Here is a 27,111-nt window from a genome sequence, read left to right as displayed (position 1 = left end):
CCTTTTTCAAGTCTCGGTTGAAGGATGGGTGCCATGCAGTAGAGACTGCTCTGGTTCTCAGTCCTTGTCTTAGCTGAGAGGACTTTCAGGAGCGAGATCCAGTCTCTGGGGTCCAGGAGGATGCCTGCAAAGTTTCGGACATTGCACCGCAAAATGGCACAGCACACTAGATATTGGTGAATTGCAGTCCAGTCCAAAGGAGGAAGTCGTCCGTTTCAGAACTTCCCTGTCACTCAGAAGTTGATGTCGGGACTGCAGTGGTTACTTAGACACATCTGGAAGTGGCTGCAGACGACATTCTTCGGATCTTCAGTTCCAGTGGTCGACACTGCGTTTCTGCTCCAGGACCCACGTCTTTTATGCCTGTCTGAGCCACCAATTACCAGACATGCATTCATTCAAACTTGGGTGTGGCTGTCCAATAGCGACATCCAGCATCACAGCACAAAATGGTTCCAGGCAGGCACACTGCATGACAAATACCTGGGAGAGGTTTGGTCACCTCCCCCTATTCATGTGCTTTCAGGCACTCAGAGCCTTGGCGGGCTTTGCAAGGGGAACCCGCCAAAGACAACAGACCCATGAAGAACTCCCCCCACCCAGGCAGGTAGAAGAAAGCTCAAGTAAAAACAAGTCATCATGAACAGGGCTTAAAATGTGCAGCCACCAATTTAGGTGCATGGTGACCCTAGTGTCCCTTGCTGCAGCTGAGATGGCAGCCTGCGACAGAAGTCCACAAAACGCCATGCATAAAGGTACACTGCAACCAGCCTGTCAGATGAACTTATAATGGTAACTATAAAGTACTCAAACAGTGAGTGAAGGGAGATAATTGGGCCTCCTTACGAGTCTGCCGATCCGGAAATAAGGGTGCTGGTAGCAATGTACTGGCAGCCTTTCCGGACCGGCAGACTACAACTCTGCTTTCCTGGGCCTGTGTGCCCGGCAGTTCTGACCTGCCTGGCACACAGCCCAAGAGAGCAGAGTTGGCACGGAAGCACTGCCACCATTAGCAACGGTGCCAGTGATTACGTGTCCCCACTCCCATGGAGTCCTGGGGCTCCATGGGAATGGGGCAAACATTTTCCGCCGCCTGTTATCCCAAGCTCAGGGACTTGTAATGTCCCAGTGACACCGGGACATCAGGCGGCGGAAACTGAGTTTCAGTCTGGCTGCAACCTTCTGGTTATCGCCAGACTCGTAATTAGGCCCAATGTTTGCCCTTAGCACTCCACAAAAGGTGGGGTGTGCTGGTCTCACAAAATAAAATACAGGGGAAATAAAAAGATGTCCCCCTGCCATAGTAACATGTGTTAACCGAGGTAAACAGGTTAGCACAGGTAAAATAAAAAGTAAGGCTTAAGGAGCTGCCAACAACACCACACAAAGTGCTTTGTGCTGCAATAACATGTAGATGCCAGAAAACAGAGGAAACATAACTCCATTACAAAGTACCAAAAAGAGGTTAGCGTAAGAGTTAGTGTGGAAAAAAGTTACCACTCACTCAGGGGAATCGGTCCCAATATCCAAGACTCACAAAGTGGGGAGAATTTCTCTCAAAAATGAACATCTACTTAACAGGGAGAGAGAGAAAGAGAGAGAGAGAAAGAAAGAAAGAAAGAGCGAGAGAGAGAAAGAGCGAGAGAGAGAGAAAGAAAGAAAGAGCGAGAGAGAGAGAAAGAGCGAGAGAGAAAAAGAGCGAGAGAGAAAAAGAGCGAGAGAGAAAAAGAGCGAGAGAGAAAAAGAGCGAGAGAGAAAAAGAGCGAGAGAGAAAAAGAGCGAGAGAGAAAAAGAGCAAGAGAGAAAAAGAGCAAGAGAGAAAAAGAGCGAGAGAAAAAGAGAGAGAGAGAAAAAGAGAGAGAGCGAGAGAGCGAGAGAGAGAAATAAACTTTGTTAAAGGGTTGTATGGTTGCAATAGTGCCAAATCAAAAACAGATAATGCTCCAGTTATGGTAAGCTCAGCTCCCTGTTCCATCAGTGAGAGCTTTTGTTCCTGCTACCCTCCAACACTCCAGTTTCTTCTGGCAGCTCGCTCTTTTTGTCCGTTACCAAATCTAGCTCCTCACTTCTGAGGAAATTCCAGCAACTAACTTGCTTCCTGGCAAACCTGCTCTGGTCTCTATGCCAAGCCTTTTACCGTGGGCTCAGTCAGATGCTCATAGTAAGGAAAGGGAACACAGACTGCTCTTTTCCATATTCTGTGTGGTTTTACTTCGTCATGTTGTGAAGTTCTTAAAATGATCTGAACGTAGATATTATGGTATCTCTAGCAGGCCATGAATTTAAAGGTCCTGGATATGTGCAACATTGTCTCTTAATTCTGATTCGTAAAACACCAGAGATCAACAGATAAAGCAACGGTCTAGCTATCGAAGGCCCAGTACTTGATACTGTGTGTCATAAGACTGGGCCTTGTATAGCAGCACTACGGCTGCCATTATGCTCGAATTTGTAAGAAAGGGTAGTGGGAGCAAAGGTATAGGTGCGGATCCTGATCTGTTAATGTGTACAGAATGGAAGTACATGCTGTCTGTGTTCCAGTGGGATTCTAGGCAAGTGGGTTGGACACAGGATGTGTGTTGCCCAATGGACCCTGTGATGAATCGAGTGAATTTGTCCCTTCTCCTCAAGGCGGAGCCCCCGCCCCAAATGTGGATGGGGAGGTTAGCCCACACCGTAACACCGTCCCTAGGGGTCAAGGCAAGTGAGACCTCATCGGAGTGACTCACGCTTTGGGGACAAGGACTCCCATTCCAGTGAGGAACACCCTTCAACCATCAATACAATGGCATACGTCGGAATACCAAATCTTGTTGAAAGGATACTGTCCTTCGACAGAAAAATAAATCTCTTTAAGAAAGAGACCAATCACCTGAGACGAGTAGATGGATAAACAATTGTTATGTAGGGAAGAGAGTGGGTGCGAGAGGGAAAGAACATAGCAAGAGAGGGCTGCACATCAAGCAGGGGAGGTTCCCTGCTGTTATAAGCCTGTGAAGGGGCAGAACCATCACAGGAATTGGAGGCCGAGAAATCCAAACTTGCCGGTAGGTAAGGAAGCAGATGCTGAACAAGCAATCTGCTGAAGTAGAGAGGTGGTGGCTGACCCTGAGAGAGTAGGGTGAGCAGCAGGCTTGTGCAACCATGTTGAGAACATAGGAGGGAGGCCGTTGCAAGTGGTGCAGCTCTCTATTCGAAGACAAACAGGAGCTATGTGAGGACCGCGCACAGGGAACGCAGAAGCCGCCGATTCGCAAGGACAGAGTAGGAGTCCGCTGAAAGCCTAACCCATAAGAGTCCCAGGACTGTTCCCAAACACGAAAGAAGGTACAGGGATGATTAAAGTTATTCACCATATTGACTACAGTACTCGTAGTTCCCTTTCCTCCATAACTGTGGGCGTCCCCCATAATGGGAACGGTACGGGAAGCTTTGGCAGTGAAAAATTGAGCTTCCCATTTAAATTTAGTATAGCGTGCGGGGTGCGGCCTCGGGCATGGGAACACCCACGCAGAGGCCTGCCCTCCGGAACCTCACCTCAGTCCCCTTTGAACACATCAGACTCTTAGATACCTGCCAACTCTTAGTACACTTTAGCCCTTGGAATACTAGCAGGGGGAAGGTAAGTGAGACGTATGGAGGATAGGGGAATATGAGTACTGTAGTCATTATGGTGAGTAACTTTAATTACTCATACGTCCCATCCCCTTGCCTCCATCCGTGTGGGTGATTCCACCGAAACAAGAACATAGGGTGGAGCTGTGATACCCTCCCTCAAATCTAGGATGAAGCAAAAAGGCTATTCAGAACCACCTGACCAAACTCTGCATCGAGCATGGAGCTGGTGTCCAGTGAGTTTTGCTAACAGAAGGCGACAGAGTGGCCCAAGTAGACGCCTTGCTGATGACATCCCAAGAAGCATGTGCAAATAATATGAGTGACCTGTTAGAAGCAGGAATGGTGAGCAAAATGTGATGAATTGCCCTGAAACCCTCATCTCCCCTGATGCGATAGCCAGGGCAACAAGGATCCCAGGGAAACTCTCTGGGGAAGAAACCCCTGTTGGTCCGGAAGTTAGTTAGTAGCCAGCTGTGTCAGATGTGGTGCTGTTCTTCGTTCATCTGTCTGTGGAAAACTGTAACCAGTGCCGATGCCGCCTCAAGGACTGGAAGCGTCGGAGACCTTGTGCTGTAACACTGTAGCAACGAGAAGGGAAAGAGAATGAAATGAGGGAAGACTGATGGCAAGAGGCCCTTGGGGGATCGGGTAGCATCCGCTATGAGCGCAGCGAGGAAAGGAGATAATCCTACCCGCGTCAGGCACAGACGGTAAGTCAGAAGCTCGGGCTCAAGATCAGGAAAGGACAAGTGTTTCCTTCTCTTCAGGGATGCTGGGATTAGGTCTGAAGAAAAGCAGATCAAAGAAAAGGAAGCGCAAATTGAAATTGCATACATAAGATTCAGTAAATGGTAGAAAAAACGACAGCAGAGAGGGGAACAAACTTACAAGCGTCTTGCTATGGAAGTAGCGATGCACGGTTGTCCATGGCAACGGCTCACTTGTAGCCTTTCCTCATTTTGTACCAATGCCATCGGAGGAGCTGCAACGATGAGGCACGTTGGCTCTGCTGCAGCTGAATTGGTGCTTCGAGTAGCAGCTGCCATGTGGGTAAGGAGGTGGAGGCTATGTAATGCATCTGGTGCCACCTATGCCACAAAGAAATCTGGCAAAAGCGGAATGCAACAGCATGTCTCTGAAACGCGATGACCGTGGCCTTGGCTCTGACTGCATGATCATTAATCCCCTCGGGAACAGGTTTGCCCATGGCCGTGTACTCCTCCGAAAAAATGGCCTGAACCATCCAACAGGCGGTGGAAGCTTTGAAATCCCGAGAGCCGGGGGAGCAGCCCCCAAAAAGTCATGTACAATGCCTTTGACTTCCGGAAGGATTCATCCAAGAGATATAACTGAAGGACCTCTTGAGGTCCAAGGAATTTAGGGCCCTCTCAGCCTCTGACTGCGGGCTCGTGAAGAACACTGGGAGGCAGATCTCTGGATTTTGATTAAATGGAGAGACCACATTGGGCAAGAAGTTGGGGGGGGTGCGCAAGATAATCTTGTTGTAGATTGTGGTGAAGTACTCGCACAAAGACAATGCCTGCAGCTCACTAACCCTGCGAGCAGAGTTGAGAGTCACTAGTAAAAGTCTTTAGAGTCACCAAGCAGTTGTCCACAGAGACCATCGGCTCGAAAGATTTGTGCTGCAAAGCTGCAAGAACCACATTGAGGTCCCAGACCACGTGCAGCCTAAGCACTGGAGGAAAAAGCCTAGACAACTCCTTCCGGGTGGCCTTTAACCACTGGGTTGCTCTGGGGAATTCCTGTAAGCCCCAATGACCACTAAACAAATGCAGCAAGTATCCACCTGAACTCCAGAACGAGCCAGTACGTCATCCAGAGGACAGGTGACAGGATCCAGACCCTTGTCACAAGCCCAATGGCAGAACCTAGTCCCATTTATTCTTATATTGAGACCGAGTTGAGGGCCTCCCAGTTATCAGAAAATTGAGCATGTTGAAGCCTCAAGCTGGTCAGGAACTAGGCCACCAGCACCAGCTTGGCTGGGTCCAGATGTTCCACTGCCCCGCCCTGCTCAGTCAGGAATCCCCGACTGGAGATCAGATGGTGGACGGGACCCTGGGAGCACAACTGCAGCAGATCCGAAAACCAGGGTCTCGAGGGCCAGTGGGGGCAATCAAGATGAGATGCCACACTCTCCATGTCACGCCAAGTGAACGCAATAGCATTTTCTGCGGCACCAACTACGAAGATCATTAATGCTGTCAAATCCTACCACTCCCCTAAAAACTGCCTAGCCATAGCAAGGGCCACAGTGGGGGCAAAGTTAGACTATTGCAACATCCTCTTCCTAGGCACATCCTCCAAAAACTGATTACACTACAAACTACACAAAACAATGCACTAAGAGCAGCCCTCAGCATTCCCAAGAGAGAACACATCTCCCAAGCTAGGCGTAATGCCCACTGGCTCCCAGTAAAACAATGCATTCTTTTGAAATCTCTCTCCCCATCACACACGCATGCCTATCTCAAACGGCGCTGCCTTACCTGTCTGAAGTTATCCATAGAGCTACCTCCATCAGACCTAAATGGACCCAACACTGCAACCAGCTCATGGTCCCTACCTACAAAAGACTCAAAGCAGGAGGTTCCAGCTTTGCTGTCCTAGCCCCCAAGAATTGGAATGCACTACCACCCGCCCTCAGGAAAGAACATGCAATCTCCCTATTCCGCAGGGCATTCAAAACAACTCTTTGAGTAACCCACCTCCCCCATAGAGACCCACAGGCAGCGCTACTACTGTATCTAACGCCTTCAGGTAGCCGGACCTTCAAGTTGCTTGTTAGCAGTAAATAAGAATTCTGTATCTCAGTATGTTAACAGTCTTGACTGACCATGTATCACTATGCTGTAATGTATGGATTTATGCAAATATAATGTTCTTCACAAGCCAAGTATCCTGTAACAGCACCACAATGCCCCTGAGCCGCTGGCACTTTATAAATGCAAATAAATAAAAAAAAATAAATGAGGCTGCAAACCAATGAAGCCTGCAACTTGCAGAGGGTTCATTAGAGCAGAGGGGTGGGTGACAATGCATAACACCTGTGGCCATGACAACAGATCTCGAAGGCATCTCCCAGCGATCCCCGACCACGTCCTGCACATGAAGCAAACTAGGGGTACTTGTAATTCAGAGGAGATGCAAACAAATCCAAGCCTGCAAAGCCCCAATGCTGGAACAGGGGCAACAAGGAGTCGGTGTGCAACTCCCACTCGTAGGTGTTGACCCCAAGTGGCTCATCTGCTCCGTTTGTGTATTGCTGTCCCCCAGGAGGTGGACTGTTGAAATCCAAACTCCCTGTGTCAGGGCTCATTTCCAGATCAAGATCGTCTCCATGTAGATGAGTGGAGGGGTGGGGGGGGTGGACGCTTGCCACCCTGCTTGTTCAGGTAAAACATAGTAGAATTGTCTGTCCTGACCAGAACAGACCTGTCCCTGATGAGGGGCAAAAATGCCTTGAGGGCCAGGTCCACTGCCCTGAGCTCCAGCAGATTGATATAAAGGAGGGCTTCCGTCCTTGAACATGTACCAAGAATTGATAGCCCTCAAGAGTAGCCCACCAGCCCTAAAGACAGGAGTCTGGCGTCATCACCAGGGTAGGCTTTGGTCGGGTGATAAGGGCTCCCACTGAAACATTGACATCCACCAGCGAAGATCAGGCAGTAGAAGCGGTGGTACTGGGATCCTCTCTGAGACCCCCCCATCTCCTTATCCCAATTGGCCGCTAGGAGGAGCTGGAGGCAACTCATCTTGAAGCAAGCGTGCACTACAGTGAGCTTGCAGAAGGCCATCAGCCCCAGAATGTGCTGGAACCACTATGCAAAGGTGGCCAGAAAGTGCCCCACCGTCTTGCAGAGGGACAGGAGCCTGAATGGTAGTGCTCCAACACACCTCTAGGAAGACCAGTTCCTGAGATGGGCATAACTGACTTCCTTGGGGTTCAGGGAGAACCCCAACTGATGATGGATATCTGCCAATCTTTGGCAGGAGAACAACACCCCACAGGTGACCCCACCCTCACCAGCCAGTCGTCCAAGTAAGGGTACAGATGATGGCCTTACAAGAAGAGAAGGCCCGCCACTGCGTTCATCAACTTTGTGAAGACAAGAGGGGCCGAGTTCTGGCTGAAGTACTGCACCTTGTACTGAAAGTGGTATGACAATCGTGAACCACAGAAACTTCCAATGTGGTTGGTAGATGGGTACATGAAGGTATGCATCCTTGAGGTCCAGGGAACATATCGAGTCACCTGCACACAGATACTCGACTAAGTGCATGGGAGTAATAATCTTGAAGCATTCAAGCAGTAAAGACAGATTTAGAAATGACAGGTCCAGGACAAAGCCTGGTTTTTCTTGGGAACTGCAAAAACCCTGTAATAGCACACAGAACCCCTGTCTTAAAGAGGAACCGGTTCTATCGCCTGCATCTCCAAGAACAAAAGGACCTTCTGTAGCCAGGAACCCGATCTGAGGAAGAGGAGAAGAGGATGGTAGAGGCAAAGTAAGAGGAAGCCTGAAGCCTGTGGAGACCACGGATAGGATGCACGGGTTGCTGAAAAGACGCTTCCAGGTATCCTGGAAAAGAGCCAAAAGGTCCCTCAAAGGTGAGCTGTGTTCCCCGACCTTGACGTCACTGCTTCTTGGCGTCAGTAGTAGAGGCAGAGGAGGGGGAATGGAAATGCCCATGCAACGTCCTCTGCTGCTTCCTCCTGTTGCTGTTGGGCGACCGGTCAAGCCTCTGTGTACCGTGGTCCTGGAACCACTTGAAGCCAGAGAAAGCGCAGGGTTTGAACTCAGTTCTGCCCTATGCCCGAGGGAAGGATTTCTGTCCTGGATTTGTCAGGTTGGCCAAGGACTTGGCGGTTTGAGTAGAGGTGTTCTTCTTCATCAGCTCCTCATTGGTTGATGAATAAAAGAGGTCCACGCCCTAGAAAGGGAGATCCAGGATCTGCTCCTGCGTATCAGATGAAAACTTAGTGGCTGTGTAGATTTGGGAGACCGAAGACTGCATGAGGTCCTGCGCAATGACCTGGGCATCTTCCAGACCGGCCTTGAAGGAGGCTTGCTTGTCCAAAGGGAGGTCAGGCAGAAATTCCCCAACGTCCCGCCACAGGTTCTAGTTAACCGCAGTCAAGAGGGCGTCTGCCTTTGCTTGCCGCAGATGCAGTCCCGAGATGGAATAACAGAGCTTTCCCAAAGACTCGAGGAATTTGGCCTCCTTGGAGAGGCAACTGGAGGTGGCTCCAATGGAGGTTGACATCGAAGACGATGGTTTAGAATACAAGGAGGCTGCAGCCACCACTGAGGAATGCGGCTGCGCTGGGAGGCAAGGAGGATTGGCTCCCCGTCCGTCAGCCTAAACCTGCTGTCCAACTTCTTGTTCATCTGGGCGTTGGCCCTGGGCTTTGCCCAGACTTTTCGCGCCGCTTGCAGAACATTCTTCTGGAAAGGGATGGCAGACTGGATGGTGGTGCGCTTCCCCAAGACCTCTTCTAGCACACCGACTCCTGGGGGGCTTCCTCGGGCAGAGGGACCCCCAAGAACTCTCCAAGGACCGGAAGGCGGTCATGAAAGGCCTTAACGGATGCTGAGGGTTCATCATTCTGGCCGTCATCATCCCCATCATCACCCCCCCCTTTTTCACAGACTGAGGGGAAACCGACCCCTGGGACACAGGTGCCAGCAGGGTCCCCCCTAGGTCTGGAGCCGCAGAAAGGTGCAACAGCTATTGTGGGAGAGGCACTGGTGGTACAGGAGGAGTTGGAGGGGTTCAGAACAACCGGTAGGGTCTGGACTAGGGGAGGAACCGGTACTGGAACCAGTAGCGCTGGAGGAACGGGAGGAATACCCAGAGTAGGGGGTTGGGTGGTGCCACCTGCGGGATGACCTTCACAATGTCCTTTAGGAGCCCCTTCATCTGAGTGGAACGCATGAGGAAGAGGAAGTGCTTGACAAAGTGGTCCTCGCAAGCCTCTGGGTCCCTAGGGGCCTGGACCTCCAAGGCACTGGGCCTCCACTGCTGGTCAAAGCGCTGATGCATGTAGCCATGAGGCTGTGATGGGTAGATGTATCCCTGAGGAGACCAGAAGCCTGCACCGTAGGACACGCTGCTGCTTACAGATGGAAGGGGGCTGCAATCATCTTGCCAAGCCCATTTCGATGGCCACCGGTCTGGCAGGCTCCACCACATGTCTCCCTGCCATTTTGAAGCCTTGTGCCACACCCTCAGCGTGAGGGCACGAAGGCCCTGAGCCACGAGCGGCCTCAGACACGGGAGGATGCAGCTTGGGTCCTGCACCCGAAGTGTAACCGTCAAAGTCAGAGATCACTCTGGTAGTCGCTGAGCCCTTAGCCGGACAGCTGGTATTCGTAACGCCCTGACTCACGACCTCAGAGCGAGCTCTGGTAGGCTGGATGTAAATCAGCAAAAAAATGCCACTATATAGTGGCCTCGGTTTGCCCATAGGGAGGCGTAACAGTGTGGGGCATGTGTCATCAAACAAGAAGGTGCTGTTACGCATTGCGATTGGTTCACCTAGGTTAAATTACTTAAAGAAAACTTCCTAGTCCAATCCGTCCTCAAAAAGTCATTTATACATTCAGTCACAAGAAAAAACCACCCTATCAGCCACAAGTGTCAAATAAAGTTGTGTATATATTTGTTTAAACAACAAACAGTGCTAAAGTGTTCAACATAACAATAGGGCAACATCAAAGTAAAAAGAAAACAACAAATGGGACCAAACTATTAAAGGCACAATAAATTATAATGACCTCTACATATGCATAATATTAAAATTATAGAAAATTGTTTGAAATCAGCAAAAAAGTAAACAAAAAAATCAGAAAAAAGGGAAAAATAATCATTTGAAAAACATTTGAAAGAAACATTTGTTAAAAAGGACAAGATTACAAAAATACTTGAACATAAACGGCACAAAACCGTTTTTTGCGACCCAAATTGGCAGTTATGTAGAACTATAACCTGTGGTACCTACAAGTTAAGCCTATTCGCCTAACGTCTAATGCGAAGGCTGTCTTGTGGCTAAACACTATTATTAGTTCAGGAAATTGGTTTAAGAAAAGGGAAGGGAGCAAGTCCTTCTGAATATCCCAGAGTGAAAAATTCTTATCCAGGATAGGGTCTGCCAACGCAGAAGGGAGAGCCAAAAAGAAACCAAAGAGAGTTCCTTTAATTGTTGGACCCGTTGTAATCCATGATCCAAACTTCGAGACCTTCAATCCCCTCTTGCAACAATGCGTTTCGGCGGAATAAGAATGTGAACTTGAATTTCCAAAAAGAAAGGGTCGCATTCGTCAGGGCAGTGGGTAAAGGACCCCGTAATTCAAAGAAATGTAGGGGAAAGAAAAAGGAAAGGTGTTAAAGGTGTTCAGATGATCACTTGCATATGGAGGACATTTCTACGTAAAGAAAGTAAAGTACTCACGTTAATTAGATAGATTCAACTGAATTCTTAATTATTTAACAACTCCAGACTATATGTATGTTCCCATACACAGTGATGTTCTTACTGAAGGGGAAACGTGTCACTGGGGGAAAAAAATAATTCTGAATTCCCCTTGTCACCTTCACATGGATCCAAAGCCACCTGACCTCATTCTTCCCCCTTGAGTGGTTACAATAGCCAAACTCATTGTTCAGATGGTGGAGAGAGAGAGAGAGAGAGAGAGAGGGTGTTGTGGGGGGGGGGGTGGTCGAAAGGAAAAAACCAACAAGTAACAACCTTACCTAATCCTAAACGTGGTCAGAAAGACACTGGGAGTATGTGCCTGGCTTCAGTCCAGACCTGTGTGTGCTACAGGGCCCATAGCTAGAAATCCATTAGTGTCTGGTCACCATAAGGAATCTACCAAGTAAAGTGCACCTTGGGGTAAGAGGAAAAGAATGCACAACTTACAACTCAGGGTAGCAAAATTTACGCGCATGTGCTATCATGAACTTTTCATGTTATGTACATAAACAGAAAACGTTGCAGTTATATCTTGTCTGTTCAAAATACCTGCTTTGAAGTAGTCGAAGGTGCTATTGATGTATTGGAGCTTGTGGGCGTGTCACCTTTCAACTGAAGCAAATCTCATCTCGGGTGTACGTGCTGGCTGTGTTATGGAAAACACTGCAAATCTTAGAGACGACCCGGTGTATTGATTGCTAGTGTTTCGGCAATTGTGTATATGCTGATGAGGGTCGGTAATGAAGGAAGTCCGCCCTTGCTGGAGGCGCGGCGAATCTGGGGAAGACGTGTGCAAATTGTAACCCCCTACTTCTCTCAAATGCGCTGCTTCAAAAAAGAGATGTTTAAGGGTTTTATCTGCTCACGAGCGGCTAGGGGGCCAGTGTTGTCCAGCGGGACATACCTGAATCATGGGAAGACCTTTAGTGTGTGTCCCCCGAGCCGGCCGCTTCTGGGAACTGGTGTTCCGAGGAATGCGGAACTAAGATCAACGGTTGCCATGGATGCAAGAACCCGGTGCCAGAAACGAGGCAGCTCCCAGTGCGCTTATTGGTCGGCGTCACCCCTAGGCGGTTCAAAATGGGCGTGAAGAACCGTACGTCACAAAAAAGGAAGGTGTGTTTGTCGGCTTCATAACGCTGAGACAGTACTTTGGTAGATATGCAAGTGCCGATATAGTCTGATCCTCACCTAATGTAATGTGCAAAAATCAGGTGAGATTGTATGTGAGCTGTGACTCTGCTTCAAAGTACCAAACCATAGTCGCCCTAGAAATCACGATATTCATGCATGTTCTCATGCAGATCCCATAGGTTGCCGATTGTTATATTGGGGCAATGGGTTAGTAAAATCATGTTGTGGTTGGAGCCCAAATATTGGGACACCGTTCAAACATGCAAGGCCACAGAGAACATTTTGCTCCTATTGGGTAACAATTAAGATGTATAATTCAGACATCTGCAATGAAAGGCAAACAACGTGCCCCGGGGAGGGGGCATGATGTAGGCATATGTTCCAACGCAGTGCTGTATAGCACGACGCTATACGGACAGAGGACCAAAATAAATGGTATCCGGTCCAGGCGTCCGAAGAGGGAAACATACCCGCTGACTGGACAATATGTGACAGTGAACAGGAGGCAAAACCCAGCAGAATGAACTTTCAGCTAGGGAGTGCATTGCTCATTCAGACCATTCTCATAAGTGTCCATTCTGTGGATCCATCTGTTTTCAATGTTGAGTAATCTGTTCTGTACATTAGGGCCCATCTGGACGCCCTGTGCCGGTAGCCGTGCTGGATCATGCAGAGGAGACTCTTAGAGGTGGCACTCGACGATCCCCTTAACCCCTGGGGCAGACTTGATTGTTCTTCCGAGGACAGCCTAGTAGGGCCCCTGAACTCCTCAGCTTGGGAAGCGGTCGCCAGGATTGCCTCAGGTCTGTCCCCAGAGCACCAGGATGAGCCACTGGGCCCCTTGGCTCGGAAGCCGGTAGCCTTAGAGGTCTTGGGCTTTCTAGAACCTGAATTCGAGGAACCCTGATTCGTGGTAACCCTGGGGAAGGAGTCGCCGCGCTTTGGTGCCATGCTGAACAGAGGGCTACCTTGTCTTGACGAGGGGTCCTGGAGACAAAGGGCCTCATTACACGGACGGCGGTGAACCAAGGTGCTATTAGCACCTTGGTCCATGCCGGTAAAATACCGGCACCGCCTTGGCGGAAAGGGGAATTACCGCCCCATTCCAAGGTTGGCGGGGCGGTAATTCCCCCTTCCCCCATTGCCCTTCCCCATTCCCATTCCCATTTTTGCCCCATAGGGCTCTATGGGAATGGGGAAGGCGGCTAATTACGGTACTGCAAATTGCGGTACCGTAATTAGCTCCCTGGGTCCCTTTGCGGGTTGGTTTTTAACGCCTGCAAAAAGCAGGCGTTAAATTCCCCAACCCGCAAAGGGACCTCGTAGTAAGGCGGTAAGGATTTACCGGTACCGGTAAAATACCGGTACCGGTAAACCCTTACCGCCATCCGTGTAATGAGGCCCAAAGTCCTTAAGGTTGGGAGGACGAAAAGTGTGGAAAATCTCCCTCCACCCTGACAACCGATTCTTCAATGCCCTGTGACCGAGAGTGCTGCAAGACAAAGATGCGTCCCAGCGGTGGTCGGGCCCCAAACACTCAATAGAGCATGCATGGGGGTCCGAGGCTTCGAACGGGCGGTCGCATGAGGCACATCTAGAGTAAGATTGAAAAAACTAAACGGGGAGCAAGCTGAAAGCTAAAAAAAGTCTCTGTGCTGGCTGCCAGGTCTGACACCGTCTGTGCGGAAAAAGGGACTGAGGTGAGGCTCCGGAGGGTGGGCGTTCCTACGCCAGAGGCCACACCCCTGCACGCTATACTAAATTTAAAGGGGAAGCTCAATTTTTTGCTGCCAAATGTTCTGGTGCCATCCCCATGTTGGGGGACGCCCACAAGGATACGGGAAAGGGGATGGGACATACGATTACAAGCAATATAACTTAAGACGGACAACACATCTCAGTACCAATGATAGGGAAGTTATTGTATCGAGTTGATGATGAAATTACAAAATACACAGATGCCAGCGAAAGAGTTGGAAACCAATTAAGTATTGTTATTAAATGTGAACTGTGATAACTTTGGGAAGTGAAACAGAAAGCCCCCCTAGAGGGGATAACAATAAATATACAATATGTTTGCAAAACAACAACTTTGATATATCACAAAGGAAAGAATAACACTCCCCAAGAGGGAGAGGAATGAGTGAGAGAAATCCAGTAAAGGAGAAAACCTTAAATATAGGGAAGAAAAACAGAAAGTCCCAAAGAAGAGAATAATATATGGAAGATAAATATATCCTGAAGAGGATAGAAAGCACATGAAATATCTAAAGTTAAAAAACTGCGATATAAGAGCATTCTGAAGCTTAAAGACCCAAATAGACTGTACAAGTCGAACAAAGTCAAGTACTACTAAAAGGGGAATGTAATTTTCTAAAGTACGAAAAGAAGGTTTGGAACTTATTTATAAAAGTTGACAAAGAAGAGAAAATATACCAAGTAAACAAGTGCCAAAAGCACTAAACAGGAGAAGGGAGTCGTCATACTCCTGCCTTTGTTTTGTTACGATAGTGATAGGGTTAGGTGGCAATAGTTTGGACGGAAGACATTTTTTGGGACATTGAGGAAAAGACTGCCAAGCAACTTAGTTATTCTATAGGTAGGGAACATCCGATAGCTATAGGTATAGCTAGGCCTTTCTGACTATTATTTAATAAAGCATAATTAAAATGCCCACAAAGAGTCTGCGTCCTCCTTCTGACCCGTCACAACCCCAACTGCAAAGCTTGGTGGTGTACTAACAAGATTCACCCTACGGACATGGGTAGGTGTAGGGAAATAATGTAGTTGTAAGGCAGGGCAATTGAAGAGTGGCAAGTGTATGTTAGTGTGCTATATGTTATGTTAGGATATGTAACACCCACCACTGCCCTTTGCATGGTCTTCAGGTGCTCTGGTGAATTTAAGAGAGAATGGGTGGGTTTGGTTAGTTGGGAGAAGAAGGGGAATAGCAAGATTGTGGTCCTTTGTGTTAATGGTGGAGATCAGAAGTACCCTGAGCTCTGTGTACATTACAGCTTTCTAGGTGCGATCTATTGGGAGCATCAATACCTTTCTGTCAACATATGAAATGTGGATGTGCATTGACCGGGGAGTGGCGGGTCATTTGGTTTTACAGGTGTGAGAGCTGGTTAGCTTGAGTTTGCATGTGGCAATTAAGGTGAGGAGATTTAGAGTTACTCTATAGCATAGTCGTTGGCTCAGCAGGATTTCATTTAATGTTCAAGCTCATGGTGCGACTGTTGGCTGTTTTATGCTGAAAGGTGTAGGGCTCCTTTGTAGTTGTAATGGACTGTTGTCCTGTGTCTAATTTTGTTCTTATAGAAAAAGCGTGGAGGGGTTCTCAGTGTTTTTGCTGCACACTAATGTGTTGTCATATCCTGGTCAACATATTCTGGTCAATGGTATCATTCTTCACGTGTCATGATTTGATTTGGGTCCAGAAAGTTGGGAGGTGGTGTGGCATTCTTTTGGCTGCGTCAATCCATTGAGTTCATCTCCTAGTGCTGAGTGTTTTTGGGCTACACAACCAGGTTATGCCGTGTTAGGATGAAGTGAAAAAGGGCATAATGTACCAATCCTGTGCCTTGGCACCCAAATGTGCAGTTTACAAAGAGCTATAGTTTTATGTGGGATTACTAAGAGGCATTTTGAAAAGAGAATTGCATGTTTTCCCTGGGATATTCAGGAGAAGAAATAGCTGGATATTGTGTAAAATGGTTTTATCCAAAGTACTCCTGGGGGGGACCTATATAATGCAGTACAGCATGCTTCACCCACGGCAGTGAGTGACTGGGAAAGCTAACTGTATGTCTTAACTGTTTGGTGTATGGAGTGTCAGGTGGAAGAAGAAGTGCAATGATGAATTGGTTAGTTGGTGGGAAAGGTTGGTTCCTCGGGTCCAGGTCTGTGGTGGTAGGTTCCTTGAGACCTTGCAAGGTTCAGCTGCTTTCAGTTCGTTCCAGCTTTCTTGCAGTTGCTATGGATTGTTGCATGAGCTTTTTACATCTGCAGGTGTGTGTTTGTTCATTCTTGGAGGATCAGTTGAATAGGCAGTACCAAGGGATTTGTGATTATTTCTCCAAATTTGGGAATCTGCAGTCCTTTTTCAACGAGTTTCAGTTGGGGGCATCTGGTTCATGGCACATGCCTTGTTTGTGGGATGTCCAGTAACTGGCATTTTTCAAGGCACACAGTGGTGCGCTTCATTGCTGATCATGTTGAATAAGCAGTACAAATGAGCTCTCACTTTCTTGTACAGATTTTGAGGTTCCTGATTCCAGTGGCTGACTGCCACTGTCATGAACCAGATGCCCATCAAAGTGTTCATGTGCAAGTTGGGGGTGTTACTCTAGCCATGTTGTGGTGTGTACTGTTGGCCAACTTGTTGAATAAGCAGTAACATAAAAGGAGGTCCATACTTGTTAAAATGGATTTTAAATATCAGCCCTGTGCACAGATTGAGAGACCACCCTATTCTGATGAACAAGGACAAACACCAACGTCTAGCCAAACTGTCTGGGTAATGCAATTGAACAGTAAGGCTTAGATATGGGAGGGCGTGGCAGTGGTGAAGAGTTCAGTTAAGCATACACAGAGCACTCTTAATGATACAGGTTAGGGAGAAGGCATACAAATACAGACAAATTATTATGAGTGACAAACCACAGGTAAGTAACACTAAAACATTAATTACTAATATATACGCATTCACCTTGACATGCTCTGCTATGGACACTGCTGTAACAAAAGGGGAGTCCTAACACAAAGTTCATACAGGCAGCAATTTTGCATGGTATAGCATTAGTTAATTCGAGGTGTCGAGTACCTCTTTACCTTCAAAAGACAATTTTATATGCAGTCAGTACTGAGAAAGACATTACTAACAATATTTTCTTTCTCTGGATCAGGCGTTTCTCATTGCCCAGTTTTATTATTCCTAAATTGAAATTTCACAATGGTTATTTCTCAATGTGTTGTACTTCAATACAAATAGACAATTGTATACACATAGAGACAGTGGGTTAACATCGTATAGTTCAATTAATATTCAAAGAACTAAAGTGGTCATTTCCTGATCTACTATGCTGTTCATAGTGATACATTTACTTAATTCTTAAATAAACATACATAGCCAAACATTGCATTTTGTTTTGCTTTCCGTCTACAGATATTTTGAGCTTTTTTACTTAATTCTTCTCTGAAAAAAAGTGATCTAATTGCATCATTTTCTTTTTTAAAACACTATTTTGCTTTGCCCGCAGATATTTTATGCTTTTACCCTATTTCTCTGAACAACCTTAGTATCACTAACACTTCACTTTTAAACACAGTTAGAATAACTTTCCAATATACTTAAGTGCAGCAAAGCAAGTGAATAAATAAATTGAACCCAGTAAGTAATAAATAATTTGTGAAGTAATAGATTGAGAATGTAGGAGTTAAGAAACACCATAGAAAACCAAAAAAGTCTTCAGGAGGCTAGGAATCTCTTTAGGAAGTTTAAACAAGCATTGGCTTGAACCAACAGCTAGTTTAAGTGTGCCAAAGTTCAGTAAAAACAAGAGGAAAGTCTTTAAAAGACCCTCTCCCAATCCAACCACCTTAGAGAGATTCAGGGGAGGATACCAGATGAAAACACCACCGCTCAAGGATGGGCAAGGGAAAAAAAGGACTCGGACTTTAAACCAATACAACCATATGGAGAGAGTGGGGCCAAAACAGGTATGTTTACTTACCCCTTTGTACTCAAAAGTCACTCAGGGATTACAGTCGGAGTTCCTGAAATCACTGGGCCTTTCTGATTCATGCCATGATTCCCTTGGAGGAAGAACAAGGATCATAGGTGCAGAGGTCATTTAAGGAGTCAGGTTTTGAGTCGAGCTAGTTCTTGGTTACTTGATCCAATGGAGGAGTCTGGACAGCTGGACACTCAGGACTCGCCAACTTCAGGACCACCATTCCAGCAACAAACTTAGAGGATTCCTATTGTTAGAAGAGTCCCTAGCACGGGTCCTCGTAGCACTTCCACCTCCCTTTTAAATCGCTGGAGGAAGAACCCAACCTTCTATTGTTTGCAGAAGTACCACCCAGTATAGATGACGCCAACCCCAAAATGACGGACCTCTGCCATACATTCCAGCACGATCACATTTGTGGATGCAGATGCGCCATCACGCAAACATGGCACCCGCGGTCTGAGAGCTGCCGAGATCAGAGACACTACAAGATGAAGGAAACAGGTGAGCAGCACCTCACAACACTCCTTGATCTGTTGCATGCGCTAGTTTCCTTGCCTTTGCCCGTTTCTTCTCGCTATTCCTGCCCCGTTGTCCCTTCTCCCTCCTGATATTACTTTTGCTGGCTTCTTTCTTCTACTCTTCTTCCTGGACTGGATCCTTGCATCATCCCTGCTTGCTGACTTTTGGAAGCCCTGGATACTAGATACCGCTAGTCAGGACGGGGAATTACACCTCAGGAGTTTCCCCCCCCCCCTTTCAACAAAAGGGGCTTCCTCCTTCGGACCTTGCTCCAGGAATAGCATCCCACTTCTGTACCCATGCAAAGGGTGAGATGGCAGCTCGGGGCGATCATCCTTTTCTGTTCACAGAGAAACCTTGTGAAACGCCTCAGCTAAGGCCAGTCGCTGAGACCTACGACGCAATGAAGGTGGCAAACAGCAATGGCCATTTGAAGAAAATGGCATTAGGTGACCTCATGGTGAGAACAACGAAACTGGTCCTGCCAGGTCACTCTTCTGCTTGGAGAATGCAACTTTTCTTGTTCCATAAGCTGAAGATCTGCAGAGTTACAATGCTCAACTCAGGATGGGGGCCAGCAAAGTAGCCCATGATGACGTCTGGCTACACCACAGGATGTCTTTGGACTGAGTGCTTCCAGGGGCTGGATTTTCAAGAAGGGATCCAGACTGGTTGTTCCCATCGGTTCAAGGGTCGAACCACCCATGAAGGTCTTCAGGAGATCTGAAGAGAGACCGGGATTTATTAGGCAAGTGAAGAATTGGCTGCTGGTGATCTTCCAACGACGAGTTCCGGGTCTTCAACTGGCTGCTTTCCTTCGTAAAGGTCTTGGCTCTAATGAGGACTTCAAGAATGCTACAGGAATCCCCCTGTTCGCCAGGATCCAAGCTGGAGGAATACCCAGCACACCAATGGCATGGGTGTGAAGCATTCAAACTAGCAGGGCTTGTCAAATCCTGGAAAGCGTATGGCCATTGCATCTGCCCAGCAATAGACACACACACTCACAAATGTGGAATAGGCACAGACACACACACACCCCCACACCCCCTTTGCCCGCTAAGCTAGAGCTTTCCCCGGGAAAGGGCTTAACATATATGGAAAATCTGGCCACTCTAGAACAGGAAAAGGTCAGAATAAAATATGGCCAAGGGACAGGTGAAAATCTCGTGGCACAGCCATTTTAGATTATATGGTACTCTAAATGGCACTAAGCGGGAAAATGCAAAAGTGCACGAGGCGATAAAACACTGCAAATGTATTCCCTGCACAAGCCAATCCTGGACACATCATGCAAGTAACCACAAAGTTAACAAAAAACACAGTTACAGGAGACAAAGGCTCCTTGCCGAACTTCAATTAAGGTGATGTGTTCAGGAAAAATAAACAGAAGTGTACTATGGGAATGGCATTCTCCTGCACTGATGGCAATAGGGACTAATCAGTGCCCCCAAGACAGTGACCTTAGAAAGGTAAGTTGAACAAAAAGGCTCGACTTGCCAACCAAAGTCAAGAAAGGTTCAATACAAAAGCAAAACGTAGGGTATACCATTGATGTCTATGGAGGGAATGCAGCAAAAATATGTTTTCCCTAACAATGCTTATTTGGTTGACGGGTGGGACATCCATTTGACAACCAACTTGGTGGACGGTCTGTGCTTTAATATATTAAAATCTGGAATGTTACAGGCCAAGGGGGTGGTCTAACTCATCATGCATGAGCTGCTTCAATAAAGCCTTTAATGCAGCATTTTTAATGTGTTCTTAATTTGATGTTCATCATCGGAAACGGCTTTGAAAATGCCCATGCTCTGTTGTACCAGGTGTATTTTGCTCAATGAGCTATGGGGGCAGAAAACACAGAAGGAAACAGCAATTACTTCACCAAGGGAAAATCATTAAATACTCACTGGTGCCATGTAACCGAATCAATGACCTTCCCTCCAACGTTAAGAAAACTAAAAAGAAAAAGTGTTGGTGTTAAATCGCAAATAAAGCACATTCAAGTAGAGAGCACAGAATTACAAATGAAAACATTGATATGCCCACCCCTGTCGCATTCTTGCCCCTATCAGTGAGCCACACTCCTGCCATGTATGCTCATGGCCAATTCCACACTGAAGGAAAGCGGGGACAGAGGGTTCCTTTGCCTGTCCAAGGTAAGCCAACTCTGTCCCTTGGTTGGGACCACTCTGCACATACAGTCATCTGTTCTCCTCCAACTTCCCCTTGAATGACGGCACAAACGGTTTCCTGAAACAGGACACGCTCTTTCTTCCAATGACTAAGAAAATAATTCTCCCTCACTCCTGATAGAACCCATTCACTCGAGAAGGTCAACTAGGCGTTGGAAAATAAGAATACCCTTGCTTTACAAGGTCTACTGACCAATGCCAGATCAGCAATGAAGAACCAGCCCCACATCCATGACCTCCTTCCAGAGCACAATCCGGACTTCCTTTGATTGACTGAGACATGGATTGGAGCGGATCTCTCCATTGTCTGACTTATCCAACCAAACCGCTTTTCAGAAGTGATCACACAAAATGAGAGCCAGTGTTGCCTTTATCATAAACAATACCTTCAGACAGCCAAACTCACCCCCCCGCCCCTCCCACTGATCTTCACATTTCTGACATGCTCGATTGGAAATGCCCTGTATTTCCAAACGCTACCATAAACCAGCTCATGATTTAGGTCTAGTTACATATGAAGGCCCAAACACACAATGCAGGGCCCATAAGAGAAAACATTGGATTAGGGGAAGGGTGGGTTCACTATTTCATGGGTCATTTATCTGCGATTTTTGTCTATGCTCCTCTTCCCTCCAGCCTCTTTAATTTTTCAACCAAAAAATAATTGGAGTTCATTTAAATGAAATCTTACAATACCTGTGAACGAGACCAAACGTTTCGTCCATGGTACACCTCTGGAGTGAGGCCCAGAGTATTTTCTTTTATTTTCTATACCTGGTTTACCCTTCTCCAACCTAATGAGCTCTCATCCGAGGCCTCACCAGGGTTGAGAAAACAGTGTTTGCACCCTAAAGGCCTCATTTAGAGGTTGGTAGGGACGTCATTTGAGGGTTGCCAGAGGTCACAAGAGCGACCTCTGCTGATTGACTGGTGAACTCTGTTAATCTCTTGCAACCTCTGAGGGGGCGTGGCCACAGCTACCAAGCATGGTGCCGTGCAATGATGCCTATATAAGACTCCTCTAGCGACTCTTTCTGAAAAGCGACTAGCCTCAAATCTAGTGACCTTTCCTGATGCTATCGAGTGTGGCGTTTTACCAATAAAAAATTGCACCTGCTCCTGCCCAATCCAATGTGTGCTTAACTCCTATTGGCAAAAGAGATATTGAGAGATTGAAGTTGTACCCAATGGGAGAGCTGGAAGAAGCGCTATTGGCATTTGCCGACCAACGAGTAACCGGTATGGGTAGGGTTTGTACAAACTGACTGTGGCAGTGCGGGACAGCTGCTGTTTGCGGAAGTGTTTACCGGAGAGTTTGGAGAGGTGGCGTAGTGACCGTGTTCAAAGCCAGGAAGAGCCGACTGGCCCAGGATATCCGCCGTAAGTACCAACATCGAAGACGACCAATACCAAGCGTCACAACTTTCTATTTCCCAGTGAACCCAATTAACCAATACGCATGCACAGTAGGCAGGATATTTGGCAGCCTGAGTTGAACACAGTCTGTTGAGCTTGCGTGATCAAGTCAGTCAAAGGATGTGGAGCGGAGTGTATTATTGAAAAAAACATTTAGTGGGAGTTATGAGGGGGGGACATTGCAACCCATGTCAAAATAAAATGAATTGCACGTTTCAAAAACACACAGCCACCGAAAAGGAACGACAAAAAGGGATTTTTTTGTGGTTTGTTGTGCCCCTAAATTGCATCTTATTCCAAAGAACAAATAAGAGTTTTGGGGCCTGATTGTGCCATTGTAAAACCCTTTTGTAAATCAGGACCTTGGTGTTTACTTTCTAATTTTACAAATAATGTAAGCCAAGAATTTCATGGACAAATAATGCTGGTGCTTCCATTTATCTTTACGTATTTACAAAATGTATGACAACCCATGAGGTTGGGGAGTGCTGCCCTGTGCCATGTACCTATCCACTCTTCCTTCAAACGCTCCCTGAAGCCTTCATTGAATGCAGGGGAAGGGAAGCGCTACACCGTCACCGTAGAGACGAGACAGATCTGTGCTGGTTTCACAAAAGGCTGAGCCTGGCTGCCAAGAGTGTATTTTCAGCCCGTTTGTTGGCGTCAATGCGGTAAATGTACACAATTGACTGTGGGGACTCGCCCCCACTTGGGTGGGGCAGGGGGAGTAGGACTGGTGATCAATGCGGGGCTGGGGGTCAGAGCTGGCTCCAAGGTCTTGCTGACTATCTCAAAGTGGGGCACTTGTACAGCCGGTACAAAGCTCTGGCGATTTGCACAGTGGTCGAAGTGTACGAAAAGAAGTAGTGGAGCTATGTTGCATACTAGCCTGCACCATTTCTCTACAGACCTCATCGCTGCAGCCCCTTCCGTGCACAATAAAAACCACAAAGCACATGTGCCTGCTCTTTAAGGCAACGTCCTGTGCAGCGCACTGAAAGTGCAAGTTACAACCTCTTCATACACTTATTTTAAAACGAAACCATTCCGGAGCAGTTTTTTTTTAAAATAAAAGTGTAGGAACGGTAAAAGTTAATTAAAAGAAGTAGAGGAGCACCGCTCCCGACCGCTCCCACCCACTTCGACCACTGGATTTGCATAAAAGCAAAGAGCACTTGGGGAAGATGAGAATGAACACGAAAGGCTGTGGGAAAAACTAGAAAACAATAATTGTCCAGAGGCAATAACTGGGCCAATTTGAGCACCACATCGAGACACCACAATGCGTGTAAGACTGAACAAAGCAGGGGACCTATCGGATGAGATAGTAACGGCCAGGGGCGTAAAGCAGGGTTGGCCCCTGCTTTGAATAACGCCTATATTGCAGATTACGCAGACTCTGAGAAAGAGTTAAGAATCTTCCCCCCAACAGTAGGAGGATCAAAGGTCTCCAGATTTATCTATGCCGATGATATTATCCTCCTTGATCTAACGCCGGTGGGCCTACAAAGGCAGATAAATAATCTGGCAAATTATCTGGAAATAAACAATCTAGAAATGAACAAAACAAAAACTAAAATCTTGACCTTAGGAGGGAAGAAAAAACAAGGCGAGAAATACAGATGGACTGCAAACGGCATGGTTTTAGAAAAAGTTGAGGTGTTCAAATACTTGGTGTGACGTTTAGCAACACAGCCTTGGAACAACCAATGCAAGAGGTACTCTTTGCAAAAGTCCAAATGTTAACATCACAGGCAAAAGCTATCGATAATAAATGTGGCCGATACTCCCTGATCCCAGTGATCGACTTTTACAAGTCGAATGTAACAACAAGTATTATATATGGATCTGATGCCATGCCACAGCTGCCATGTCATATCTGGGCCAAAATAGAGAGTTATCTCTGGAGGAATATCCTTGGTCTGTCGAAAACTACATCAGTAACGCTGATTAGAAGAGAACTGTGTCTACCATGGTTATCGGCAATGCAGAGCCGAAATCAAGGATAATGCACATTATCAACGCAGAAATGGAGAGCGGAAAGAACATTATGTCTAAATGGGCAGCAAAAAATAAGCAAATGCTAATAGATATGAACATCACAGCTGAAGAACTATCAACAAACCCAAACAAAGCCACCAAGAAACTGTTAGAAATGGATTGGATCGCAACCTTGGACCTGGCAGATCAGAACAAAACAAGAAATATTCCAACCATTCCAGCAAAAGTCAATACAGTGAGAACTTATTTGGATTAATTTCCAGACAAAGAATTGGCCAGATTATTCCTGAGGTTTAGGCTAAACCAAATATTGACGAAGCAAGCAGTTACAAACAACTGTCGATTTTGCGAAGGAAATGTAACGAAAGAAACCTCTCGCCATCTGCTTCTGGTCTGCCCAGGGACCAAGCAGTAGAGAGAACATCGGATGAAAATCTTGGCAATCAAGGTTACCTATGACGCAGAGACATGGTGGAAAGCCCTGGCAAGCGGGGCAAATACACGATGGGCATTGAAGGAAGCCCTGTTCTTCAGATCTTTGAAGATGGATAACTCGGATGAACAGTTGTAATGAGAAAGATTAAGACTAACGGTTGATGAAAGATATGGAATTCTTAGAAGGTTTTGTAAAAATTGTAACACAATTAAACAAAATAAAAAAATAAAAAAATAAAAGAATGAACACGCCATTTTATATGCACAACATGCCCGTGAAAGTGTTTCAGGCATTAAAGTAATGAGCACTGAGCTAGTTCTTTTCGTTTGTCAATCTGCTCACTCTAACAGGCCTGTAAACTACGACACATTCATATATACCCATTTGATTTGATGAGTATGTGGCTGTGGATGTGCAAGGTTTGTTTGAATAGCGCTCGGAAGTGACAGTCATGCTGCATTTCCCTCAGTAACTGACCTACATGTACGCTTCTGCTTGCCACGTGCACCAGAAGGTGTATAGTACAGACCCCACTGCGATGCTCAGTGCCAGGAGCTGCAGTGTAAAAGAAGTTGTGCAGTGCTATGCCAAAACAAACTGGCTCCCAGGCAGGTTACGAAATGAGTTAGCCTCCCTCTTATTTATTATTAATATGTTCGCCTCTCTCTCTGTTCGAGAGCTGTCATTCTATAAGCCTCTGTCCTGCTCCATGAGGGACTGCTCCTGCCCTGCTTCGAAGGGATTGACTTTGCAGTCCCTATATGCGCTGCCCCAGTCCTGTACAGGCAGCAACTATTCGTACCTATTTTTTGTTCCGACACATCACAGAAGGTGTGTGAGCTGACCCAGTTTTGAAAACTAAAAGCCGCTCCAAATTGTAACCGTATCTTTTGCCAAAATGCACATTCAAAAGGTGAGTACGAGTGAATGAGGCGCAATGCAAGTTCATAGACAGGGTGGAAGAGTGTGGGAGAGTGTTGAACGTTTGGGAACTGTGGAATGACAACCGCGAGTACAGTACATTGGGAGTAAGCTGTGCGGGCCTGCCATTTAGGTAGCCGTGGGTGTGCACAGATTTAAAGTGATTGTGTGAGAGAGTACTTAGAACAGTGTGGGGTGAGGGTACAGAACACAGAGTACAGATAATTGCTGCGAGAACTCCAGTACAAAAGACGGGGTAAGAGGACCGTGGATCGGGCGATATCTTGTATCTATTCCCCCTTGTGGAATGGTTATCGTTATGAGGGCAGGTAAAGAGAATCCGGTCCGCGTCCGGACCTTTCTGTAGAGGGCGTTTCTCTAATGCCATTTGCCCCCTCAGTGTGTTGGACGCCTACCTGGCGACAATGACTTCTGCCCTCAGCGGATATCTCTTCAGTGCTACTGACTGTCACTACCCAGTGTTCTGTCTACCGGCTCTGGTCTCTGCCCATTTAGTCTCTTGATGGTGTGGAGTTCCTGGCTGACGCTTCTTTCTGTAGTCTTCGGCGAGATCGGGATACTAGTAATGTATAGAAACAAGAGCTTGAAATGTATTGTTCTGCTCGACTTATGCAAGCACTTTGCATAGATACAGGATGATGATCAGGGTGCAGTATTTGCCAGTGCACTAATCAAACCCATTTTAAACTTAGCTCTAGGTTCTGAAGGAGATAAAAATCAGAGACGTCTGGCTGTTTTGTGCAGGACTAATGAAGTCCATGAAACAACTGTAAACAGTACAACACAAAACTGAAGGTAACTTGTCGAATGAGAAGAAAATGGGGTAAGTGCCAAAATCTTTGAAGACTGTGGATGCTATCGACTAGAAGAATAACTGCTCTGGTGAAATATTCTCCCTGTCCCCTTTTATCCTGGCTTTCTGCTATCCCTATACCCGCCTATCTTCCGCTGTCCCCCCAGAATGTGATTTTGCTCAATAGGCCTGTTGAAATAACAGGGCACATCCACATAAAGAGGGTATTTGGGTGCATTCACTTCCCATGGCAACATGGGCCTTGACACATTGCTACATTTGATGATCCATTCTTGTATGAAATGTCACAATACAGTGATATCGTAACCATATTTTTCTTACTGAGGGATAATGTTGTATGATGCCACTTCCTGTGACGTCAAGTGGGGGCGGGGCCAAATGGCATCACTTCCTGTGATGTCACTCGTGAGGCATGGTACTGTGTTGTCACTTCCGCTACCCGTGGCATTTTGGTGATAGGACATTCCTGGAGGTTGGCTGTATTTCCTTTGGAAGTACAGCCAAACTAGAGTATCATTACCACATGCAGTAAGCATGTGTTAACGGGAAATGTCTCCACGATTTAGAGTCATGCAGACTCTTTAGTTACTTCCCATTTTTGAATGACAGTACTCCATGGGATTGGCTATAAGCATTAATTACCACATATAGTAATAGTTTTGTGTGGAGTAAATTTCCGCCACAAAAAAAAAACAGGTTTACACATTTCACTTTGACAAGCTAAATCTGAGGGTGAGGTAAAAGTGACGCTACTCATGTTAAAGCCACCTTTTGACTGCACAGCCTTACTCTAA

At 46.7% G+C, this 27,111-nt stretch overlaps 1 protein-coding gene across 1 annotated transcript in view; it reads right to left on the bottom strand.

The window, feature by feature from the left end:
* Positions 1-27,111, bottom strand: part of HPSE (heparanase) — a 366,331-nt gene that overhangs the window by 70,973 nt on the left and 268,247 nt on the right. The window contains exon 6 of the mRNA XM_069626116.1: positions 20,424-20,471. Within this exon, the coding sequence (XP_069482217.1) occupies positions 20,424-20,471 (48 nt within the window). The remainder of the gene's footprint in view (positions 1-20,423; positions 20,472-27,111) is intronic.

Source organism: Ambystoma mexicanum, chromosome 6p (genome assembly GCF_040938575.1).
Source record: "Ambystoma mexicanum isolate Mex_15411 chromosome 6p, UKY_AmexF1_1, whole genome shotgun sequence".
Classification (NCBI taxonomy): Eukaryota; Metazoa; Chordata; class Amphibia; order Caudata; family Ambystomatidae; genus Ambystoma; species Ambystoma mexicanum.
The sequence above is the reverse complement of the archived record's forward strand: the minus strand, read 5'-3'. Positions and strand labels throughout refer to the sequence as shown.